At 39.3% G+C, this 21,047-nt stretch overlaps 1 protein-coding gene across 1 annotated transcript in view; it reads right to left on the reverse strand.

Annotated features, from left to right (window-relative positions):
• Window positions 1-5,949: 5,949 nt before the first annotated feature.
• The window catches only part of LOC108513805 (translation initiation factor IF-2-like), a 37,973-nt gene continuing 22,875 nt past the window's right edge, over window positions 5,950-21,047 (reverse strand). Inside the window, exons 4-5 of the mRNA XM_017849671.1 lie at window positions 13,054-13,189; window positions 5,950-6,750 (exon numbers count right to left, since the gene is read on the reverse strand). Coding sequence (XP_017705160.1) covers window positions 6,650-6,750; window positions 13,054-13,189 — 237 coding nt within the window. The 3' untranslated portion in view covers window positions 5,950-6,649. The remainder of the gene's footprint in view (window positions 6,751-13,053; window positions 13,190-21,047) is intronic.

A 21,047-nucleotide genomic window follows, 5' to 3' on the forward strand; every position in this document is an offset into this window, starting at 1 on the left:
AAAAAAAAAAAAAAAAAAAAAAAATTAGCCAGGTGTGGTAGTGCGTGCCTTTATACCCAACTACTAGGCGGGCTTAGGTGGGAGGAGCACCTGAGCCCAGGAAGTGGAAGCTACTGTGAGTCGTGATCATGCCATTACACTCCAGCCTGGACACTGGGAGAGAGACCCTGTCTTCATAATAAAAATAATAATGATAATAATAATAATAATTATAGAAACAGGATCTCACTATGTTGCCCAGGCTGATCTGGAACTCCTGGCCTCAGGCAATGTTCCTGCCTCTGCCTCTCAAAATGCTAGGATTACAGGCATGAGCCATGGGGCCAAGCCCTTGACCAGAGATTTAAGAGCTGTGATAAAGAGTAGTGAGTGACTGGGGAAATTGTTGGATCATTGGAATGGCAGCCATGAATTTACATTTGAGTTGCCAGACATAAGGTGGACCACTTAAGCAGAGGATTAAAAGGAAAAATAGCCTTTGGGGAAGGTTTTTGAAAATGTGGTAATATGCTAGGTTCTAGGAACACAGTGGTGAGTAAATCAAGCATAGTGCCTGCCCCCATGGTTCTTATACTCTGGTTTTCTTAAGTAATGTGTACTAGAGCTGGGAGAAACTGGAAGACAGAGGAAAACCAACAAGGATGTTAGTGTGGTAAGTCAGATGTGAGATCATGAGTTTGGACCCTCTTCAAGGAAAAAGAAGCTGAAGAACTTGATGCCTGATTAGAAAGAACTTGGGGCCGCACACGGTGGCTCACACCTGTAATCCCAGCACTTTGGGAGGCTGAGGTGGGCGGATCACAAGGTCAAGAGATTGAGACCATCCTGGCCAACACAGTGAAACCCCATCTCTACTAAAATACAAAAATTAGCTGGGCGTGGTGGCACACGCCTATAGTCCCAGCTACTTGGGAGGCTGAGGCAGGAGAATCGCTTGAACTTGGGATGCAGAGGTTACAGTGAGCCAAGATCGCACCACTGCACTCCAGCCTGGCGACAGAGTGAGACTCTGTCTCAAAATAAATAAATAAATAAATAAAGAATTTGGGAGTGTTGGAAGAATATGACTTGAACCTAAGCTTCTGTGCTGAAGAAATATATATGGAAGCTGGTAGAAAGAAAAATTTGGATTTGACAGGACAAAATGGTTCATATTTTATTTATTTTTTTGAGACAGAGTTTCACTCTTGTTGCTCATGCTGGAGTGCAATGGTGCAATCGCTCACTGCAACCTCCGTCTCCTGGGTTCAAGCAATTCTCCTGCCTCAGCCTCCCAAGTAGCTGTGATTACAGGCATGCACCACCATGCCTGGCTGATTTTATATTTTTAGTAGAGACAGGGTTTTACCATGTTGGTTCAGGCCACTCTCGAACTCCTAACCTCAGGTTATCCACCTGCCTTGGCTTCCCAAAGTGCTGGGATTACAGGTGTGAGCCACTGCACCTGGCCAAAATAGCTTATATTTTAAAGATAGCTCAAGAAAGGATAAAACAACAAAGAGACTAATAACCCACATTTTTTTAATGAAGGACTTGAATGGACATTTCTCTAAAAATATATGAATAGCCAACAAGCACTTGAAAGGTACTCAACATTGTTGGACATTAAGGAAAGGAAAATTAAATCAAAACCACAGTGAGAGTCAGCTGCAGTGGCATGCACCTGTAATTCCAGCTACTCCAGAATAGTTGGCATAATAATTTTTAAAATAACAAGTATTGGCGAGGATATGGAGAAATTCAGACCTCATATACACATTGCCAGTAGGAATGTAAAACGGTATAGCCACTGTGGAAATCAGTTTGACAGTTCCTCAGAAAGTTAAATGTAGAATTACTATATGACCTAGCAATTTCACTTCTAGATTTGTATTGAAAAGCATTGAAAACAGGAACTCAAACAGATACTTGTACACCAATGTCCATAGTAGTAGTATTCAAATATACAAAAGGGTTGATGGAAATAGCCCAAGTGTCCATCAAAATGTGGTGTATCCATGCAATGGAATATTCAGCCATAAAAAAGAATGAAGTTCTGATGTGTGCTACAATATGGATGAACCTTGAAAACATGATACCAAGTGAAAGAAGCCAGACACAAAAGAACAACTATTGTATGATTCCACTTATATGTAATGCCTAGGATAGGCAATATCTAGGATAGGCAAATTCATAGAGACAAAAAGTAGATTCGAGATTACCTTGGGCTGGGAGGATAGGGATATCTTAGTCTATTTGTGCTGCTATAGCAGAATACTTGAGACTGGGTAATTTATAAGGAACAGAAATTTATCTCTCATAGTTCTGGAGGCTGGGAAGTCTAAGATCAACAAACCAGTAGGTTGTATGTCTTATAAGGACCCAGTCTCTGTTTCCAAGATGGTGCCTTGAACACCGTATCCTCTAGAGGGGAGGAACATTGTTCCTCACATGGCAGAAGAGCAGAAGAAAGAGAGGGCACTACTCCTGCAACCCTTTCTTACAGCAGCATTAATCCATTTATGAGGGCAGGACCCTCATGACCTAAAAGCCTCCCAAAAGGCCCCACCTCCTAATACTGTTGCATAGAGGATTAAGTTTCAACATGAGTTTTGAACGAGGCCGAAACGGGTGGATCACCTGAGGTCAGGAGTTCAAAACCAGCCTGGCCAACATGGTGAAAACCTGTCTCTATCAGAAAAAAAAACCAAAAAACAAAAAACAAAAATTAGCCAGGTGTGGTGGCGAGCACCTGTAATCCCATCTATTCAGGAGGCTGAGGCAGGAGAATCACTTGAACCCGAGAGGTGGAGGTTGCAGTGAGCTGAGATCATGCCATTGCACTCCAGCCTGGGCAACAGGAATGAAATTCAATCGCAAAAATAATAATAATAATAAGCCAAGAAATTAAAAACAAGACCTTTTCATTTCTTAGTTCCTATATTTTTTGGAGGAAAACAGGCATCATAGGATGTTGCCAGTTGGAGATGATATTAGTGCATACTTTCTGATTTCAGTCATGTGAGATTGTGACGTGTAAGAAAACACTGTGTAGCTATTTAATGACTGATGTAATTATCACATTGTTTCCATATATTATATTTTGAAAGTCAACATGGAAAAATTTATTTATTCAAATGAAATATCTGTCTCCTCCTTTATCCTGTAAGCCAACAAATAGAACTTTTCGTCATGAGCTAATGAATGTGGCAAGTGACTGCCTACCATGAATACATTCCAGACTTCTGACAGAGGAGGAATTGTGTTGAGCCCTCTAAGTAAACTTGTGATCCTCTCAGTCACCTCTCAACTATTGAAGGGCCGATTATCCAGTTCCTGGATTTACACAGACCTTTTGCTTTTCTTCTTTCTCTGCAATTTTTCTCTCTCTTTCCCTCCAAATCAGATCTCATTATTACCTCAAAAGGAGAAATGGTGCTCTAAGAGACGTATTGACTGATTTAATTTGGAAAAGTGGGCAGTATTTTGGGCCTGCTAAACTGTTTCTTGATGGGAAGAATATTGTAAATATTGACTAGAAGTTAGGGGTTATCTATGCATTTTTTCCCTTCTTCCTTTTTTCTGGAGTACATAGTAGGTATATGTATTTATGGGGTACATGAGATGTTTTGATACAGGCCTGCAATGTGAAATAAGCACATCATGGAGAATGGCTTATCCGTCCCCTATGCATCTTAATTATTTCATTAGCCATAACTATAGGAGGTTAATGTATGTGTAGATACTTTATAAACAGCCTAAATAGATCGATTTATTAATGTCTAAATCATAATTTGTACTTCACAAGTGAGAAAGGAAAGCCATAGGTTTAAGACCCCAGACCCATGTTGCATTTCATTGGCTGACAAGGTTTAGTGAAAATGGTGAGACTTGAACTAAGCCATATTTTTTTTTTAAGTGTTAGGCTTAGATTAGAGTAGAGGGGAGAAAAATATTTCGAGAAAGGAAATGATACCAGTGAAAGCACAGAGAAGGGCTGAGAACTTACCGCCCATATAGGGGAGTGTAAAGAAGCTGCCTTGGTAGGGCAGAGAGCTGTAAAAAATAAGGTGCGGCTGCAATAAAAGAGGCTTTGAAGAGAAGGCACGGGACTTAGAACTTGACTCAGCTGGAAGTACGCTGCAGGTTTGGCTTCTGAGAAGAATGACATGAAGAAAGTACTGCTTAGGAAGGATTGGCCAGGCAGCAGGACTGCAGGAGGGAACGGAGGAGAGGGACAGGCATCAACCTGTTGTGATTACCTCTGTGACATCTATTTCCTTGGTCTGGAACTGCGCCACCTTTCAACAAAGCCTGAATTTGGTTTTGGTTTCACATCCTACTTTCAAAAAGTTTTAATCCAGGAGTAAGAGAAAAGGAAATTCACTTGTTTTGAGTCCTTATTCTAGTGCACCAGACACTGCTAGAAGCTTTCCATGCATCTTGCTCAATCCACACAAACCAACTCTGTGGAGACAGCTGTTATTAGCCCCATTTGAGAGAGGAGAAAATTGAGGTTGGTAACTTGCCTTTGGTCACATAGCTAGGAAATGACAGGATCAGATTTCAAACCCATGTCTGACTTCAAAGCTCTTTGTCTTTCCACTGTACCAAGACTTTCAGAGTCTGGGGGTAAAATAAAACTGCTGTGTTAATACATTGTGTTTAATATTTATTAAAATAGTCAGTTGGATTTTAAATATCATCATCTCAACCTAAAAATGCTGTCTTTCCTAGACCTAAATGTTGTCTCTCTGCTTAGCTCTTCAGCCGTTTATGAAAGGGGGAGGCACACTCCCTCCATCATTTTCAGAAGACATGAGGAGGCTGCCTTGTCTCCATTGCCGCCTTCTGTGGAGGACGCAGGATTACCTTCTTATGAACAGGCAGTGGCACTGACCAGAAAACACAGTGTTTCACCACCACCTCCATATCCTGGGTACACAAAAGGATTTAGGGTATTTAAAAAATCTATGTCTCTCCCATCTCACTGACTACCTTGCCATCTTGGTGTAAGAAATTTGTGTTATTTGATAGGCCGGGCGCGGTAGCTCATGCCTGTAATCCCAGTACTTTGGGAGGCCAGGAGTTCAAGACCAGCCTGGTCAACATGGTGAAAACCGTTCTCTACTAAAAATTCAAAAATTAGCTAGGCATGGTGGGGCATGCCTGTAGTCCCAGCTACTTGGGAAGCTGAGGCAGGAGAATTGCTCGAACCTGGGAGGCAGAGGTTGCAGTGAGCTGAGATCACGCCACTGCACTCCAGCCTGGGCGACAGAGCAAGACTCCATCTCAAAAATAAAAAAAAAAAAATAAAGAAGAAGAAGAAAGAGAAGGAGAAATTCATGTTGTTTGAATGGTTTGTTCTCCCGAAACCAAAAAAGACACGACTATCCAACTTTTTATTACAAACTGCAAGGAATAAAGGAAGAATAAGTCCATGTACTATACCACAGAAGTTCTGTCTGCATCTTGGATCTGAATTTGACCATTATCAGCTTGATAAGAGATTTTTGACTTTATATCCTTGCAGTTAAGAAGAAAACACTTTTTTGTAATTTTTTTAATAGTTCAAAAAAAATCTTTGTTATAAAGAGCATAGGTAGAATTAGTGAACTCTTTGGATCCTTTGTACAGATAAAGGTTGTAGATTTCTTGTGTTGAATATTAAAAAAGCAAGAATGTCCAACCATTAAGATTATCCAAAGTCAGGCTGGGTGCAGTGGCTCATGCCTGTAATCCCAGCAATTTGGGAGGCAGAGGTGGGTGGATCACCTGAGGTCAGGAGTTTGAGACCAGCCTGGCCAACATGGTGAAACCTCATCTCTACAAAAATACAAAAAAAATTAGCCAGACATGATGGTAGGTGTCTGTAATCCCAGCTACTGGGGAGACTGAGGGGGGAGAATCGCTTGAACTCGGGAGGTGGAGGTTGCAGTGAGGCGAGATTGCACCATTGCACTCCAGCCTGGGCAACAGAGCGAGACTCTGTCTCAAAAAAAAAAAAAATTATCCAAAATATATTGGACTCTTTCTTAGGATTTTTTTGGCGGGGGGTTAGAAATACTTCACAGAATTTGACATTTCAGTATAAATCTGTGACCTTAATATAATCACTTGGTTTTATATGTTAAATTATTGCGTAGCAGTCATCATATTTTGCAAGGTTTAATTAACTCTTGCTGTCAGACATGTTTTATTATAGATAGTGGGGTCAGTAGTTTTCTTGTTCTAAAAAATACTATTTGCTATGAAGTTAATTCTTCAGAGGATACAGGGTTGCAATGAAAAGGAGTTGTAAGGGTTGTTATGCTATCAAATAAACAAACAGACCTCAAATCTAGAAGACACTAGAACTTAATGAAGTTGCCCCCGTTACTCATTAGTAAATACTCCCATATTTGTTGCAAAATTATCTCCCTATATAACTACATATGATTATTTTGAAATTTGTTAAACTTCATAAATAATAGTTTGAGAATCTGGAAAAAGTAATTTGCTTTTCTCCTCTTAAAACAATATTGATTAACGTTACCAGAAACCTTTTGCATCTCTTAATATGTCTGAACACAAAAGGAAAACACCATAATCATTTAAACCCCATTCTTTTTCTCTTCTTCTAAACCATATGTATAACCAGTTTTTCCTTAAGAATGTAGCAGCATATAAGCTATAACTTTCTGGAGCACGTGCACACACATGTATCTGGGTGGGTATGTAGGCATATGTGAGTTTGTTTCCTCTTCCAGGAGCTCAAGAAATAACATACTCCTGGAAAATAGAATAGAAATTTCTGTGCTTTATGTTTTTTCCAGGCATTACATTTTCTTATCATTTAGGATCATTTATAAATGATCATTATTTATTTTGTTTTATAATTTTTACAAGAGTGAGACTGCAAACCCACGTTTGATAACGCCTACCAAATTAAAAGTTTAGAAAGTATAAATCAGATTACCGTGCATGTGTGAGTGTATGTCTCTCTTTTAAGATGCATCATTTTAAGGCAGATAAAAGTAAATCCTTAATCATTACAGACTGCCAAAGACTTTATCCTTTTAGATTCTCAGTCTCTTTGTTGTGTGTTGCAAGTAAATCATCTAGCAACATTTACATTGAATTAGGAAATCTAACTTGCTTTGAAAAGTTACCCAGGTTGTGTATAAAAATCTTGCTATTTGTTGTGTCTTGGCTTTACATAAGCACTTTTGCTCATGTGACTTCGCACTTTGCACTTATTTTAATCCTCTTTAAAGGGCTACAGGCAAATTCTACTTTGCCATAATCACACTAAGGCATGGAAGAATAGCTTGCCCAAAATCTAGCAGGTTGGTGACAACTGGGTTTAGAATGAGTGAGCACACTTTTCTAGTCCCATGTCATGCATATAAAATTACACTGCCTCAAATTATGAAATTCAGGGATCTTGTACGTAATTCTAAGTTTGGGACAGAAATTTACAAGCATTTCTCATATATACGTACATTTATATGTGTACATGTTACATAAATTTAGATGTATTCTCATATACATATGAAACACATTTATGATGAATAGAATTATAAGATATGTATGTATCTTTTACTGAATCATAATTTGAAATATTCCATGAATTCATTTACTTCTATTGACTCCCAAAATTCTAACTGCAAGCTAGCTTCAGAACCTGTGACAATGCCACCCACCCAAGCAGCTGCCTAGATTTGTCTACTGCTATCATTTTGTGTAAAGCAGTTGCTCTAACTTGAATGAGTCTAGAATTCATCATTAAGATTGTGATATTTATAAAGCATCCAATGTGGAGATCATGATACTTTAAATATAAAAAGGAAAATATGATAGAATTGTTATTGACAAATGCTTGTAATGATTGAAGGAAAGTATCTCAACATTGTATCAGTCACATATATTTCTGTTGCTTTTACCATTTGCTATTTCTGTTGTAAGTTTGGTGGTAGATTTGTTGTTTTGTTTGGTTTATCTGTTTTGTTTGTGTTCTGTCTCCCGGCAATTGATTAGTGTTAATCATTAAATCTATTTTGACACAAGGTTTTATATGTAATTAGATCAGTTTTCCACTTTATTACAATTAAGAAATGAGTAAAATGTGGATATAAAAGGAGAACTGGATTGAAAAAGACAAATACACATTTACGAGGTTATATTTTCGGTAGGACAGACAATCCTATATAGAATATTCTCTTTTGATAATGAAAAAAAGTTAAAGAGAGCGCAAACTTTGGCTATGTCAAAATATTTTATTTTAAGTTTTTGCGACAAGGTCTTGCCGTGCCACCCAGGCTGGAGTGCAGTGGTACAATCACAACTCACTGCAACCTGAACCTCGGGGCTCCCGCGATCCTCCCACCTCAGCCCCCTGAGTAGCTGGGACTACCAGTGCGCCTCAATACACCTGGCTAATTTTTGTATTTTTTGTAGAGACAGGGTTTCACCATGTTGCCCATGCTGGTCTCCAACTCCTGAGCTCAAGCAATCCACCCACCTCGGCCTCTCAAAGTGCTGGGATTACAGACATGAGCCACCACACCGGCCTGCTGTGTCAAAGTTTTGCATCTTTTTTTTTTTTTCCAGAAGTCTCGCTCTGTCCCCCAGGCTGGAGTGCAGTGGGGTGATCATGGCTCACTGCAACCTCCGCCTCCCAGGTTCAAGCGATTCTCCTGCCTCAGGCTCCTGAGTAGGTGGGATTACAGGCACCTGCCACCACACCTTGCAAATTGTTGTATTTTCAGTGGAGACAGGGTTTTGCCATGTTGGCCAGGCTGGTCTCAAACTCCTGACCTCAGTTGATCCGCCCGCCTTGGCCTCCCAAAGGGCTGGGATTACAGGCGTGAGCCACCATGCCTGGCCCCAAGTTTTGCATCTTTTAACGCCCTCTGAGCGAATAGAGAAAACTCTTAGACCAATTAAAAATTGCAGAGCAACAGTTCTTCCATGTCTTAGGTTTCAAGTTTGCCTCTAAAATTCTAATCCATAGTTTTCTACTTCTCAGATAATTCATATGTGTATACTCTTCCTAGACGTACAGGAGACTTTTTAATGCTAAAAGGTTTGTCAGTGCTTAACAAAAACTCAATTTCACATTACTCATATTGTTTTTGTTTTAACTGAATGTGAATTAAATTTTTGTTAGTTATTTGATTTGGAATGTTATGTATGCCATTAACACTATTAGGGGAATCTCTAGCATTTCTGTATTTTTAAAGAATTTAATTCTTGTGTAGGTTCTGCCTGTGTGGTCATTTTAAAACAAGTGTGACATATATCAGTACCTTCATTCTTTTATATTGTATGTCTCCTCCAACTTTTTTTGTTTTTTGAAAAATGTTTCTCTAACACCTCAACAGTTTAAGGTATTTCAATACACATGTATCAGTATTTTCATGATCTGAAAAGCAACCAATTTTTTAAATTCATATTTTCCTAAAACTTTATTATGTTTTATTTTAAATAAACTTTATACCAAGTGAATATTTATTGCTTGTTTCATTTAAGCATTCTTCCTCATATAATGGCATACAATGAAATACATTAATTAAATCTGAACAACACATTGCGTGTTTTCAAAACAATATTTATGGCATGATGTCGATGTATATCTTTCACCCAATGGGGCTAGCATTCTATTTAGACAATTTAGTTGCAGTTGTGAACGTGGTATTTTCTTTAACAAAATTTTAATATTTAATATATTGTTTGAGGCAAATATATTACTCCTTAATACTAAAATTATTTTGAGCTATATCTATACGTAATCGAAAAAAATCAGTAGTAATGTTATACTAAATGATAAGAGTAATACAGCAAGACTTCCAGCTTAAAAGAGGTAATACAAAGTATCATACATATAAGTGAACACTGATTATTATTCAGTATTACTTAATGTTAAACATTTAGACCACCTTAAATTTTTTTGGATCTAAATGAGTTAGACATAAATGTTAATATTTACACTACTTAAAATTACTTTTATCAAGAGAATGAGAAGACTTCTCCCAGTCTTCTCATTTGTGATATTTGCAAAAGACATGTATGATAAAATGTAATGTGTCCAAAAGTAAACAAAGACCTCTTACAACTCGACAACAAGAAAACAAATGAGCCAATTTAAAAATGGGCAAAAGACTAAGACACTTCACCAAAGAAGAGATGCAGATGGCAAGAAAGCATATGAAATGATGTTTGACATCATAGGTTATTAGGGGATTACAAATGAAAGCAACAGTGAGATGTCACTACGCACCTATTAGTATGCCCCAAATCTAAAACACTAACACCACAAAACATCCTGTTGGGGAGGATGTGGAACAACAGGAACTCTTGTTCATTGCTGGTGAGAATGCAAAATGGTATAGCCACTTTGGAAGACAGTGGTAGTTTCTTACAAAATTAAACATACTCTTACCATATCATCCAGCAATCATGCTCCTATTTACCCAATAGAGTTGGAAACTCATGCCCACACAAAAACCTGCACACAGGTGTTTGTAAGCAGTTTTGTTCATAATTGCCAAAACTTGGAAGCAACCAAGATGTTCTTAAGTAGGTGAATGGATAAATAAACTGTGGCACATCCAGACAATGGAACAAAAAAGACTTTTGAATTCTTTTTTAGAGACAGGGTCTCACTCTGTTGCCCAGGCTGGAGTGCAGTGCCACAGTCATTGCTCACCGAAGCTCACTGCAGCCTCAAACTCCTGGGCTCACGTGATCTGGCCACCTCAGCCTCTGGAGTCTCTGGGTTTACAGGCTCTAGGAGTATGACTCTTTTAGATTCCACATATAAGTAAGATCATATGGTATTTGTCTTTCTAGGCAATGCGAGTTAGCATGTATTGAACACTATACTAGTTTTCTATTGCTTCATAATAAAATACCACAAATTAGCAGCTTCAAACAACACACATCTCACAGTTTCTATCAGTCAGAGTCCAGGCACAGCTTAGCAGAGTCCTCTACTTAAGCTTTGACAGGGTCGGAATCAAGGTGTCGGCCAGGGTTGGAGTCAAGGTGTTTTCATCTGGAGGCTTTGCTATAGAAACCTAAACTGTGAAAGCTCTCTTGAGTTATTAGCAGAACTCATGCTGATGCATCTGTAAGACTGAAATAGGCCGGAGACAATAAGGCAACCATAGCTCCAAAAGCCACCTGCAGTTCCTAGAAGCTACCTGTAGTTCCTTGCCACATCAGCTTCCTCCGCATGGCCCTCACTCTGTCAAGCTGGCAAAGAGACCTCTAGAATATGCCTACTGCAAAATGAAGCCTTATATAATATGACGTCTTCAAGAGTGACATCTCATCACCTTCTATTAGTTAGAAACAAGTCACGGGTTTTATTAACTCATCAGAAGAAGATTCTACACAGGAGTAAATACCAGAAGTGAGCAAGCCCTGAGAATCACTGTAGGTTCTGTCCACCAAAGGCCCTATCATGTGCCTGTTTCTAGGCCTTCATTTGCCTTCCATATGATCTTTTCTTTCATATAAGCATATTTAAAAAGTCTTTCAGGCCAGGCGTGGTGGCTCATGCCTGTAATCCCAGCACTTTGGGAGGCTGAGGTGGTTGAATCACCTGAGGTCAGGAGTTGGAGACCAACCTGGCCAACATGGCGAAATTCCATCTCTACTAAAAATACAAAAATTAGCCGGGCATGGTGGCTTAAGCCTGTGATCCCAGTTACTTGGGAGGCTGAGGTAGGAGAATCACTTGAACCTGAGAGGCAGAGGTTGCAGTGAGCCGAGATTGAGCCACCGCACTCCAGCCTGGGTGACAAAGCAAGATCTTGTCTCAAAAAATAAATAAATAAATAAAAAGTCTTTCAACTGTAAAGTGATATAAATATCATATAACACCTAATGCTAATATCTTAATGTTTCTTGAAAACTTTGTGACATCTCACTATTTACTAATTTTACCTGTTCATTTCTCTACAATTCCTAGCATTAAATAGCCATAAACTGATTAAAGTGCTCATATCAGAGACAATAAACTGAGAGCAGCTTGGGAAACTGGTCCTACTTCTTAGCTGACCAAGGCAGATTCACCCATATGGAAAGGAGCTGAAGAAGATCTGATCAAACTCACAGTTCTAGAATATCCCTGAATGTCTTCTTTACCCCACATTTGATTTATAATATGGCTGTATATCGTGTTCTAGGTTAATAATTATTTCCTTTGGCATTTTGTAGATATTCCTCTAATGTCTTCTAGCATTTGATTGCAAAAGAATTCTAACAATATTCTGATTTCATGACTTTGCACATGGCCCTTTATCCCACTGGAACCTTTCAAATATTTTCATCCCTGGTGATCTCAAATTCATGATTATGTCCAGGCATGGTGCCTCATGCTTCTAATTCCAACACTTTAGGTAGGCTTGAGTCCATGAGTTTGAGACGAGCCTAGGCAACATAGTGAGACCTGTATCTACAAAAAAAAATTTTAAAAATTAGCTCGGTGGTACAAACTCCATACTACTCTGGAGGCTGAGGTGGGAGGATCACTTGAGCCTGGGAGGTTGAGGCTGCAGTGAATCGTGATTGGGTCACTACACTCCAGAATGAGCAAGAGAGAAAGACAATGTCTCAAAAAAAAAAAAAAAAAAAAAAAAGGAAAGGAAAGAAAAAGAAAGCTGGGTGCGATGGCTCATGCCTGTAATCCCAGCACTTTGGGAGGCCAAGGCAGGCGGATCTCTTGAGCTCGAAGTTCAAGATCAGCCCGGGCAACACAGTGAAACAACATCTCTACCAAAAATACAAAAAAAATTAGCCAGGCGTGATGGTGCCTGCCTGTGGTCCCAGCTACTCGGAAGGCTGAGGCAGAAGGGTCACCTGAGCCTGGGAGGTGGAGGTTGCAGTGAGCCAAGATTGCACCATTACATTCAAGCCTGGATGACGGAGTGAGACCCTGACTCAAAAAAAAAAGATTATGATTCTGAGGCTTGGCATAAGTTTTCATTTATTGTTCATAGCACCCAATGCCTCCCTTTACTCTAGAGATCTGTGCCTTCTAATTCCAGGAAATATTCTTGTGTAGTTTTTTGCTAGTCTCCTTACCTTTGTTTTCTCTGCTTTTTCTGTGATTCATATTGGCTGAATATTGTACTTCCTGGGCTGATCCACTATTTTCCATTTCCTTTTCTATTCTACTTTTGGCATAACTGTAACTGAACCCAGGTTCAACTGCTTGCTGCTGAAAAGCCAGACACAAGAGACAAGGGTTGATGGGAGGAAACCACGTTCATTCAGAAAACCAGCAAAACTGACAAGATGGTGAACTAGTGTGCTAAAGCACCATCTTAAATTTTCAGGTTGGCTGGAGAGTTTTTATGGGAGGGGAATAAAGCGAAGAGGAGGAGGTTGGGATCAAAAGGTGACCGAGGACTGCAGATATCTGGGCACCAGCGAGGGTCAGAGGAGGTTGGAAACTTCTTTGTCCTTGGTCAGTTCACAATGCGCTCCTGTAAATCTTTAACAAAACATAGTTAGTTGTTTTGATACTTACCCTTTAATCCCAGACTTAGTTGTAAAATTACATGATTACTGTTTTGCATATTATTTCAGTGCTCTAAAATTAGCTGGAATGGGGAAAGGCCACTTAAACAAAAATTGAGTTAGTTATGTTAGTTCTTTGCTATTTCACTGTTACAGTTCCCCACTGTCAAAGGTTCATTCCACAATCTTGTGGAATTAGGGACAATGGGATGTTGTCTCTCATCTGGCTACTCCCTGTTGAACAGGGTTGATGTGGGCCAACTGTGAAACGAAACCATTTAACCTGGTAGCAAGCTGACGTTCAGGTCCTTGTTCCTTTCAGGTTTTTAGGAGGACCTGATCTCCTAGTTGAGAAGGATGTAGGGCCACGTTTGTGGGATAAGTGATCCTGCTAGAAGAAAACTCATGAATAGAATTCAGTATAGTGCCTAGAGTCTTAACTCATATTTGGCAATTGCTAAATTATTTATTTCGAGTTTGGTTCATTTTTTTTCAGTTTTTCCCATTGATCTTGGTCTCCAAGATGACAATCTAAAGGTTAAAGGAAGAAGCAAATCAAAGTTTTCCCTGACATTTTCATAACCATCATTGTCTTCTGTCAATCAGGGCATAGATAGGTATTAGCTATAGAATATGTGGCCCCCATATCCATAAGTTAATATACCTGTTCCTCACCGTCAATTGTAGCCAGGGCTCCTGTGGGGATATGATGACAAGTTGGCTAAATATACATATTTAGCAGGTTACAGAAGGAACTATAAATATTTGTGAAGGTGGTCCTGACACATACATATTGAACAAACATATATGTAACATATGACCCATGTTTTCCTTGGAGTGGAGACTTAACTCTTGCCTGGCATGGCCTTAGATCTTATTTATACTTTGGTATCTTATTGCCACAAAGAGTTTGTTATGTTTTAATGTTAACTCTGGTCAGTTGATGTGTCTAAACCATAAAAGGAAAGGGGTATAATGAGGTGTGTCTGACCTCCTGTCCTCTCATGGCTGGGAACTATGTTTTTTTTTAAGTTTTTTTCTTGGGGTTCACTTGGTCAAGGGGATCCATTTGATTGGTGGGGTGCTTAGGACTTTATTTTTTAGTTTAAATTTCTGTTTTTTGATCAAGATATGCCAGAGGTAGCATCAATGGCTAAACTTTTATTTTGTCCCATATTGTTGCCAGGATGGTGCGGCTACCTGTCCCAGGTCCATCATGTCCCTTGGTGGGATCCCTATGGCCAAGGGACTTAGAGTAAAAAACTTATAGCCAATTAATCATTCTAAGCCAGGTGGGAACGGAGGTGAGTAGACACTTAACCCTTAACACCCTTTTAAGTAACATAAAAGCCAAAAACCAAAAACCAAAAGGCAAGGTTACAAAATTGACTTATCTAAAAGCTTTACATGTTGAAAGAATTAGCAATGTTTATTTGATTTTGAGGACATTTGTCAAAGAGGTAAAAATCCTCAAAATATTTGATAAAAACAGAATAGTTATTCATTTAACCAAGAGTGACAGTCAAAATAAGAGCAATACAGAAAGTGACATGAAGGTACAAATTTTAACCCTTTTATTTATTTTTATTGTTTTGAGATAGGGTCTCACTCTTGCCCACGCTGGTACACAGTGGCACAATCTCGGCTCACTGCAAATTCTGCCCCCAGTCTCAAGCAATCCTCCCACCTCAGCCTCCCCTGAGTAGCTGGGACCACACGCATGCACCACCACACTCAGCTCTTTTTTAATATTTTTTTGTAGAGACAGGGTTTCACTATGTTGCTCAAGCTAGTCTCAACCTCCTGAGCTCAAGCGATCAGCCTGCCTTGGCCTCCCAAAGTGTTGGAATTACAGGCATGAACCACTGTGATTGGCCTTATCTCTTTTAAAGCTCAAGTTTCCTAAGGAAGCAAAACATTAACACAGACAATATAGGAATTATCTTTTTAATTTAATTTTTATTTTTTTGAGGCAGAGTCTTGCTCTGTCGCTCAGGCTGGAGGGCAGTGGCACTATCCCAGCTCACTGCAACCTCCACCTCCCAGGTTCAAAGGATTCTCTTGCCTCAGCCTCCTGAGTAGCTGAGACTACAGGTACGTGTTACCACACCTGGCTAGTTTTTATATTATTAGTAGAGATGGGATTTTGCCATGTTGTCCAGGCTGGTCTCGAACTCCTGACCTCAAGTGATCTGCCCACACTGACCTCCCGAAGTGCTGCTGGGATTACAGGCATCCTGCCAGGCCAGGAATTATCGTAATAAAATGCAAACTCTTGTTTCTTAAGCCATTTGCCAAAAAGGCAAAGAAAAACCATCTGCAGTGTGATTGCTTCTCCTCATGAGAAGCCCATTTAGATAACCTAGAAATCAAACCTGAAGAATAAAGTACCTGAACTTAATCAGACACAGGAAGAGTATTTTCAAAGTTATCAGTATAGCATAGCAAAGGAATACATGACTCTTAGTAATTGCATGAGAAGTTTCCTAATTACATTTAAAAATTTAGACATATCAAGAAAAGTCAAGAGTACAGAATCAAGTTATACTGGAGGAAAGCATTGTTTTTTTAGACTTTCAAGTTACCACTTTTCAGCATTAGGCCACAACAACAGTTAGAACCAGAGGAAAAAAGTTATAGAAGCTGATGAAAAAGCAGAAGGAGAGATTTCTCATTTCAGGCCTTCTCAAGAGGAGAATAAGCTGAAAGCAGTGAGACACAACAAAAGCTGAACTTCTAAGATAAGAATCTGAGAAGTTTTCAAAAGAAATAAGTTTCAGAATTAAAAATCAAAATGTCTTATAATTTCACTAAGATCGGCCAGGCCTGGTGGCTCATGCTTGTAATCCCAGCAGTTTGGGAGGCTGAGGCGGGTGCATCACCTGAGGTCAGGAGTTCGAGACCAGCCTGGCCAACACAGTGAAACGCCATCTCTACTAAAAATACAAAAAATTAGCTGGGCTTGGTGACAGGTGCTTGTAATCCCAGCTACTCAGGAGGCTGAGGCAGGAGAATCGCTTGAACCTTGGAGGCAGAGGTTACAGTGAGCCAAGATTGCGCCACTGCACTCCAGCCTGGGCAACAAGAGCAAAACTCCATCTCAAAAAAAAAAAAATTCACTAAGATCAAATTAATACCATAAGAAAATCTAGTTTTAATATAGAGGACCAATATTAGAAGGACTATTATGAATAATTCCTTTTAAATTGTAGTCAACTTAATCACATACAAAATTCCTCTTGTAAATCCCCTTTCACGAACCTTATCACAACTTATACACAACACTCATGACTTGCTTGGACACTCTGATTTGTCCTACGTTTTTTTCTTTTGTAAATAATCATATTACTTTAAGACAAACATGTGCCATACAGAATCCTTTTTTATATACAATCCTTTTCTCTTTATAATTTTTTCTACCAAAAAAAAATTTTTTTTTTTTTGAGATAGAGTCTTACTCTGTCACCCAGGCTGGAGTGCAGTGACACAGTCTCGGCTCACTGAAACCTCCACATCCCAGGTTCAAGTGATTCTCGTGCCTCATCTTCCTGAGTAGCTGGGAGTACAGCACCACCACACATGGCTAATTTTTGTATTTTCAGTAGAGACAGGGTTTCACCATTTTGGCCAGGCTTGTCTTGAACTTCTGGCCTCAATGATCTGCCCGACTTGGTCTCCCAAAGTGCTGAGATTACAGGTGTGAGCCACCATGTGCAGCCAAAAACAAAATTTTTGTTAATTCATAACTTTTCTTATACTTTCCTCTCTTACTTGTTCCTTTCTACCTTCCTTCATAAATAACTTTTAAATAAGCTCTAAATTATATAGAATTTTTTCTCCATTAGAACATAACTTACAAAATTATGTATTAACTAGAATTTTATTTTTAGTAACCTTAAATTTTAATGAAAATCTAGGAAGCAAGAAATCCTGAACTGTTTATCAGATAATAGCATTTTATAGATGAAACCATGCCACAATTTTTAGAAACATGTTGCCCTATACCACAAAAATTTCTTAGTTGGTAGTGAACCAGACATCCAATGCGCATTTGTTATTTAATTTAAAATAATTTTGAGACTTTAAATTACATAAAAAGTTCACCTACAAGCACTTGTTACATTTACATGTAACAATTTTTTCATTTTTAACAGTTTATCTAGATTATTTTATTTCTAAAACTGAGCTATCACAAAAGCTAGTCATTATTATTATTATTATTTTTTTTTTTTTTGAGACGGAGTCTCGTTCTGTCGCCCAGGCTGGAGTGCAGTGGCGCAATCTTGGCTCACTGCAAGCTCTGCCTCCCGGGTTCACGCCATTCTCCTACCTCAGCCTCCCGAGTAGCCGGGACTACAGGCGTCTGCCACCACGCCCAGCCAATTTTCTGTGTTTTTAGTAGAGACAGGGTTTCACTGTGTTAGCCAGGATGGTCTCGATTTCCTGATCTCGTGATCCGCCCGCCTCAGCCTCCCAAAGTGCTGGGATTACAGGCGTGAGCCACCGCACCTAGCCAAAGCTACTCATTATTTAAAGTTATTTTCCTATTAACCATTTTTAAAGTCTGTGAACATCAAGTATTCACCTAAGTAAAAATCTTAAAGTGAAACACATGAGCAAGTTGCTAATAACTCAGAAGATTCAGGTGTTTTCATTGAACCACCAATCCTAAAACAGTCTTATGTATCAAAACACACACACACACACACACACACACACACACACACACACACAAAGATTATTCTCATTTTGACTTGGTTTATACTCTTATAATCTTTGCGTCAAACCCTGACATCTTAATATATCTAGCAGAGACAAATACAAAACTGTTTGGTCAATAAACTCAGATAAAAGTGTATGTTGACAATTCTGAAGACATTTTTATCTTACCAATAATTTTAAAACCAGCTTATTTATTAAAGATTTACTTAAGTCATATGAACTTGAAAAACACTTGGACTTATTTACTTAATTTATCAGTGCTCTTTTATTTATAATCCATTTTGGTACCATGTAGACACAATTTATAATACATGTACAAGATACAAACACGCCTAAACATACATATACACACACGTATAAAGATCCTAAAGCTTTTACCTTGGTAATCTAGCCATGAGATAGAAAGACAAACTAACCAGTTTACAAAAGATGGCTAGATCCAAATTATTTCTGACAAAATTGGAACCCGTTCACGTGGTTAAACTTTGTTTGCCTAATTGGTAATTCAATGAGGCTGTAGGCCAAATTTTGGGAAAAGTCATTTTCATGGCAGTTTTTTTTTTTCATATTTTGTATTTATTATTTATTTTATCTTTTTTTGTATTTTATTTATTCTCTCTGGCAGTTTATTTTAAAACTCTCTTACCCTTTTTTCCTTCAGCTTCAAATGAGTTTCCAATGTTTACATTTTAGCTAGAACTGGCTGAACTGTATAAGAAAAACAAAATTTCCAGGTATCCTTGAATTAGTGAGCTTTATCTCACTAGCAGTAACTTAATAACAGCAGATTCAAAGTAGCCAGGAAAACAGCCAGGCACAGTGGCTTATGCCTGTAATCCTAGCACTTTGGGAGCCTAAGGCAGGTAGACTGCTTGAGCTCAGGAATTTGAGGCCAGCCCGGGCAACAGGGTGAAACCGCTACAGAAAAAAAGCAAAAATTAGCCAGACATGGTGGCACATGCCTGTAGTCCCAGCTACTCAGGAGGCTGAGGTAGGAAGATCGCTTGAGCCCAGGAGGTCAAGGTTGTAGTGAGCTGAGACTGTGACACTGCACTCCAGCCTGGGCACCAGAGAAAGACGCCATCTCAAAACAAACACACAAACACATAAACAAACAAAAACCCAAAACCCCAAAGGAGACAGAAAAGAGAGAAATAGAGAAATTTAAAAGACTCTACTTAACTCTATAGTTGCAGGTGAACCATTTGAACTCAGAATTTTCTTGCCATAATTTGCCAATCAGTTTAAAATGTGCACAAAAATGAGCCATAATGTATAACCAGCTGGAGTCCCAGAAAAATCTAGCATGCCTTTGAACTTTTCTGTTTTAAATAATTTTAAAAGAAGAGAGAAGATCCAAATAAACACAATTAGAAATGATGAAGGGGGCTGGGCATGGTGGCTCAGGCCTATAATTCTAGCACTTTGGGAAGCCGAGGCAGGTGGATCACAAGATCAGGAGTTCAAGACCAGCCTGTCCAAGATGGTGAAACCCTGTCTCTACTAAAAATACAAAAAAAAATAGCCAGGCCTGGTGGTGGGCACCTGTAATCCTGGCTACTTAGGAGGCTGAAGCAGAGAATTGTTTGAACCTGGGAGGCGGAGGTTGCAGTGAGCCGAGATCACGCCATTACACTCTAGTCTGGGCAACAGAAAATGTGGTACCTATACACCATTGAATACTATGTAGTCATGAAAAAAAACAAGATCATGTCTTTTGCAGGAACATGGATGCAGCTGGAGGTTATTATCCTTAGCATACTAATGCAGGAACAGAAAACCAAATCCCGCATGTTCTCACTTATAAGTGGAAGCTAAATAACTCATGAGCACAAAGAAGGGAACAACAGACACTAGGGTCTACTTGAGGGTGGACGGTGGGAGGAGAGAGAAGCAGAAAAAATAACTATTGGGTACTAGGCTTAATACCTGGGTGATGAAATAATCTGTACAACAAACCCCCATGACACAAGTGTACCTATATAACAAGCCTTCACATGTACCTCTGAACCTAAAAGTAAAAAAAAAAGAGTAAAAAATAAAATAAAGTGAAAATAAAATAAAATAATGTGAGTAGAAATAAAGAACTACTTGTGATAAAATAATCCATCAATTTATGGCTCAAAATTAAAGTTTGTTTTAATATAATTTTAAGGTAAGCTATGTCTCAAGATAAACTAACTGAAATTCTTTTGTTTGTTTTGTTTTCCAGACGGAGTTTCACTCTTGTTGCCAAGGCTGGAGTGCAATGGCGCATTCTCGGTTCACTGCAACTTCCGCCTTCCAGGTTCGAGCAATTCTCCTGCCTCAACCTCTGGAGTAGCTGGGATTACAGGCGTGAGCCACCACACCCGGCTAATTTTTGTATTTTTAGTAGAGACAGGGTTTCACCATGTTGGCCAGGCTGGTCTCAAACTCCTGACCTCGGGTGATCTGCCTGCCTCGGCCTCTCAAAGTTCTGGGATTACAGGCGTGAGCCACTGTGCCAGGCCTGAAATTATTTTAAAAAATAATAATTAAGGCCAGGCGCAGTGGCTCACGCCTGTAATCCTAGCACTTTGAGAGTCTGAGGCAGGCAGATCATGCGGTCAGGAGTTCGAGACCAGCCTGACCAACATGGTGAAACCCCACCTCTACTAAAATACAAAATTAGCCAGGCGTGGTGGTGCGCACCTGTAATCCCAGCTACTCAGGAGGCTGAGGCAGAAGAATTGCTTGAACCCGGGAGGTGGAGGTTGCAGTGAGCTGAGATCGCTCCACTGCACTCCAGCCTAGGCAACAGAGCGAGAGTCCATCTCCAAAATAAAATAAAATAAAATTTAAAATAGTAATTA

This window comes from Rhinopithecus bieti, unplaced genomic scaffold, assembly GCF_001698545.2.
Source record: "Rhinopithecus bieti isolate Rb0 unplaced genomic scaffold, ASM169854v2 scaffold_32083, whole genome shotgun sequence".
NCBI classification, from domain to species: domain Eukaryota; kingdom Metazoa; phylum Chordata; class Mammalia; order Primates; family Cercopithecidae; genus Rhinopithecus; species Rhinopithecus bieti.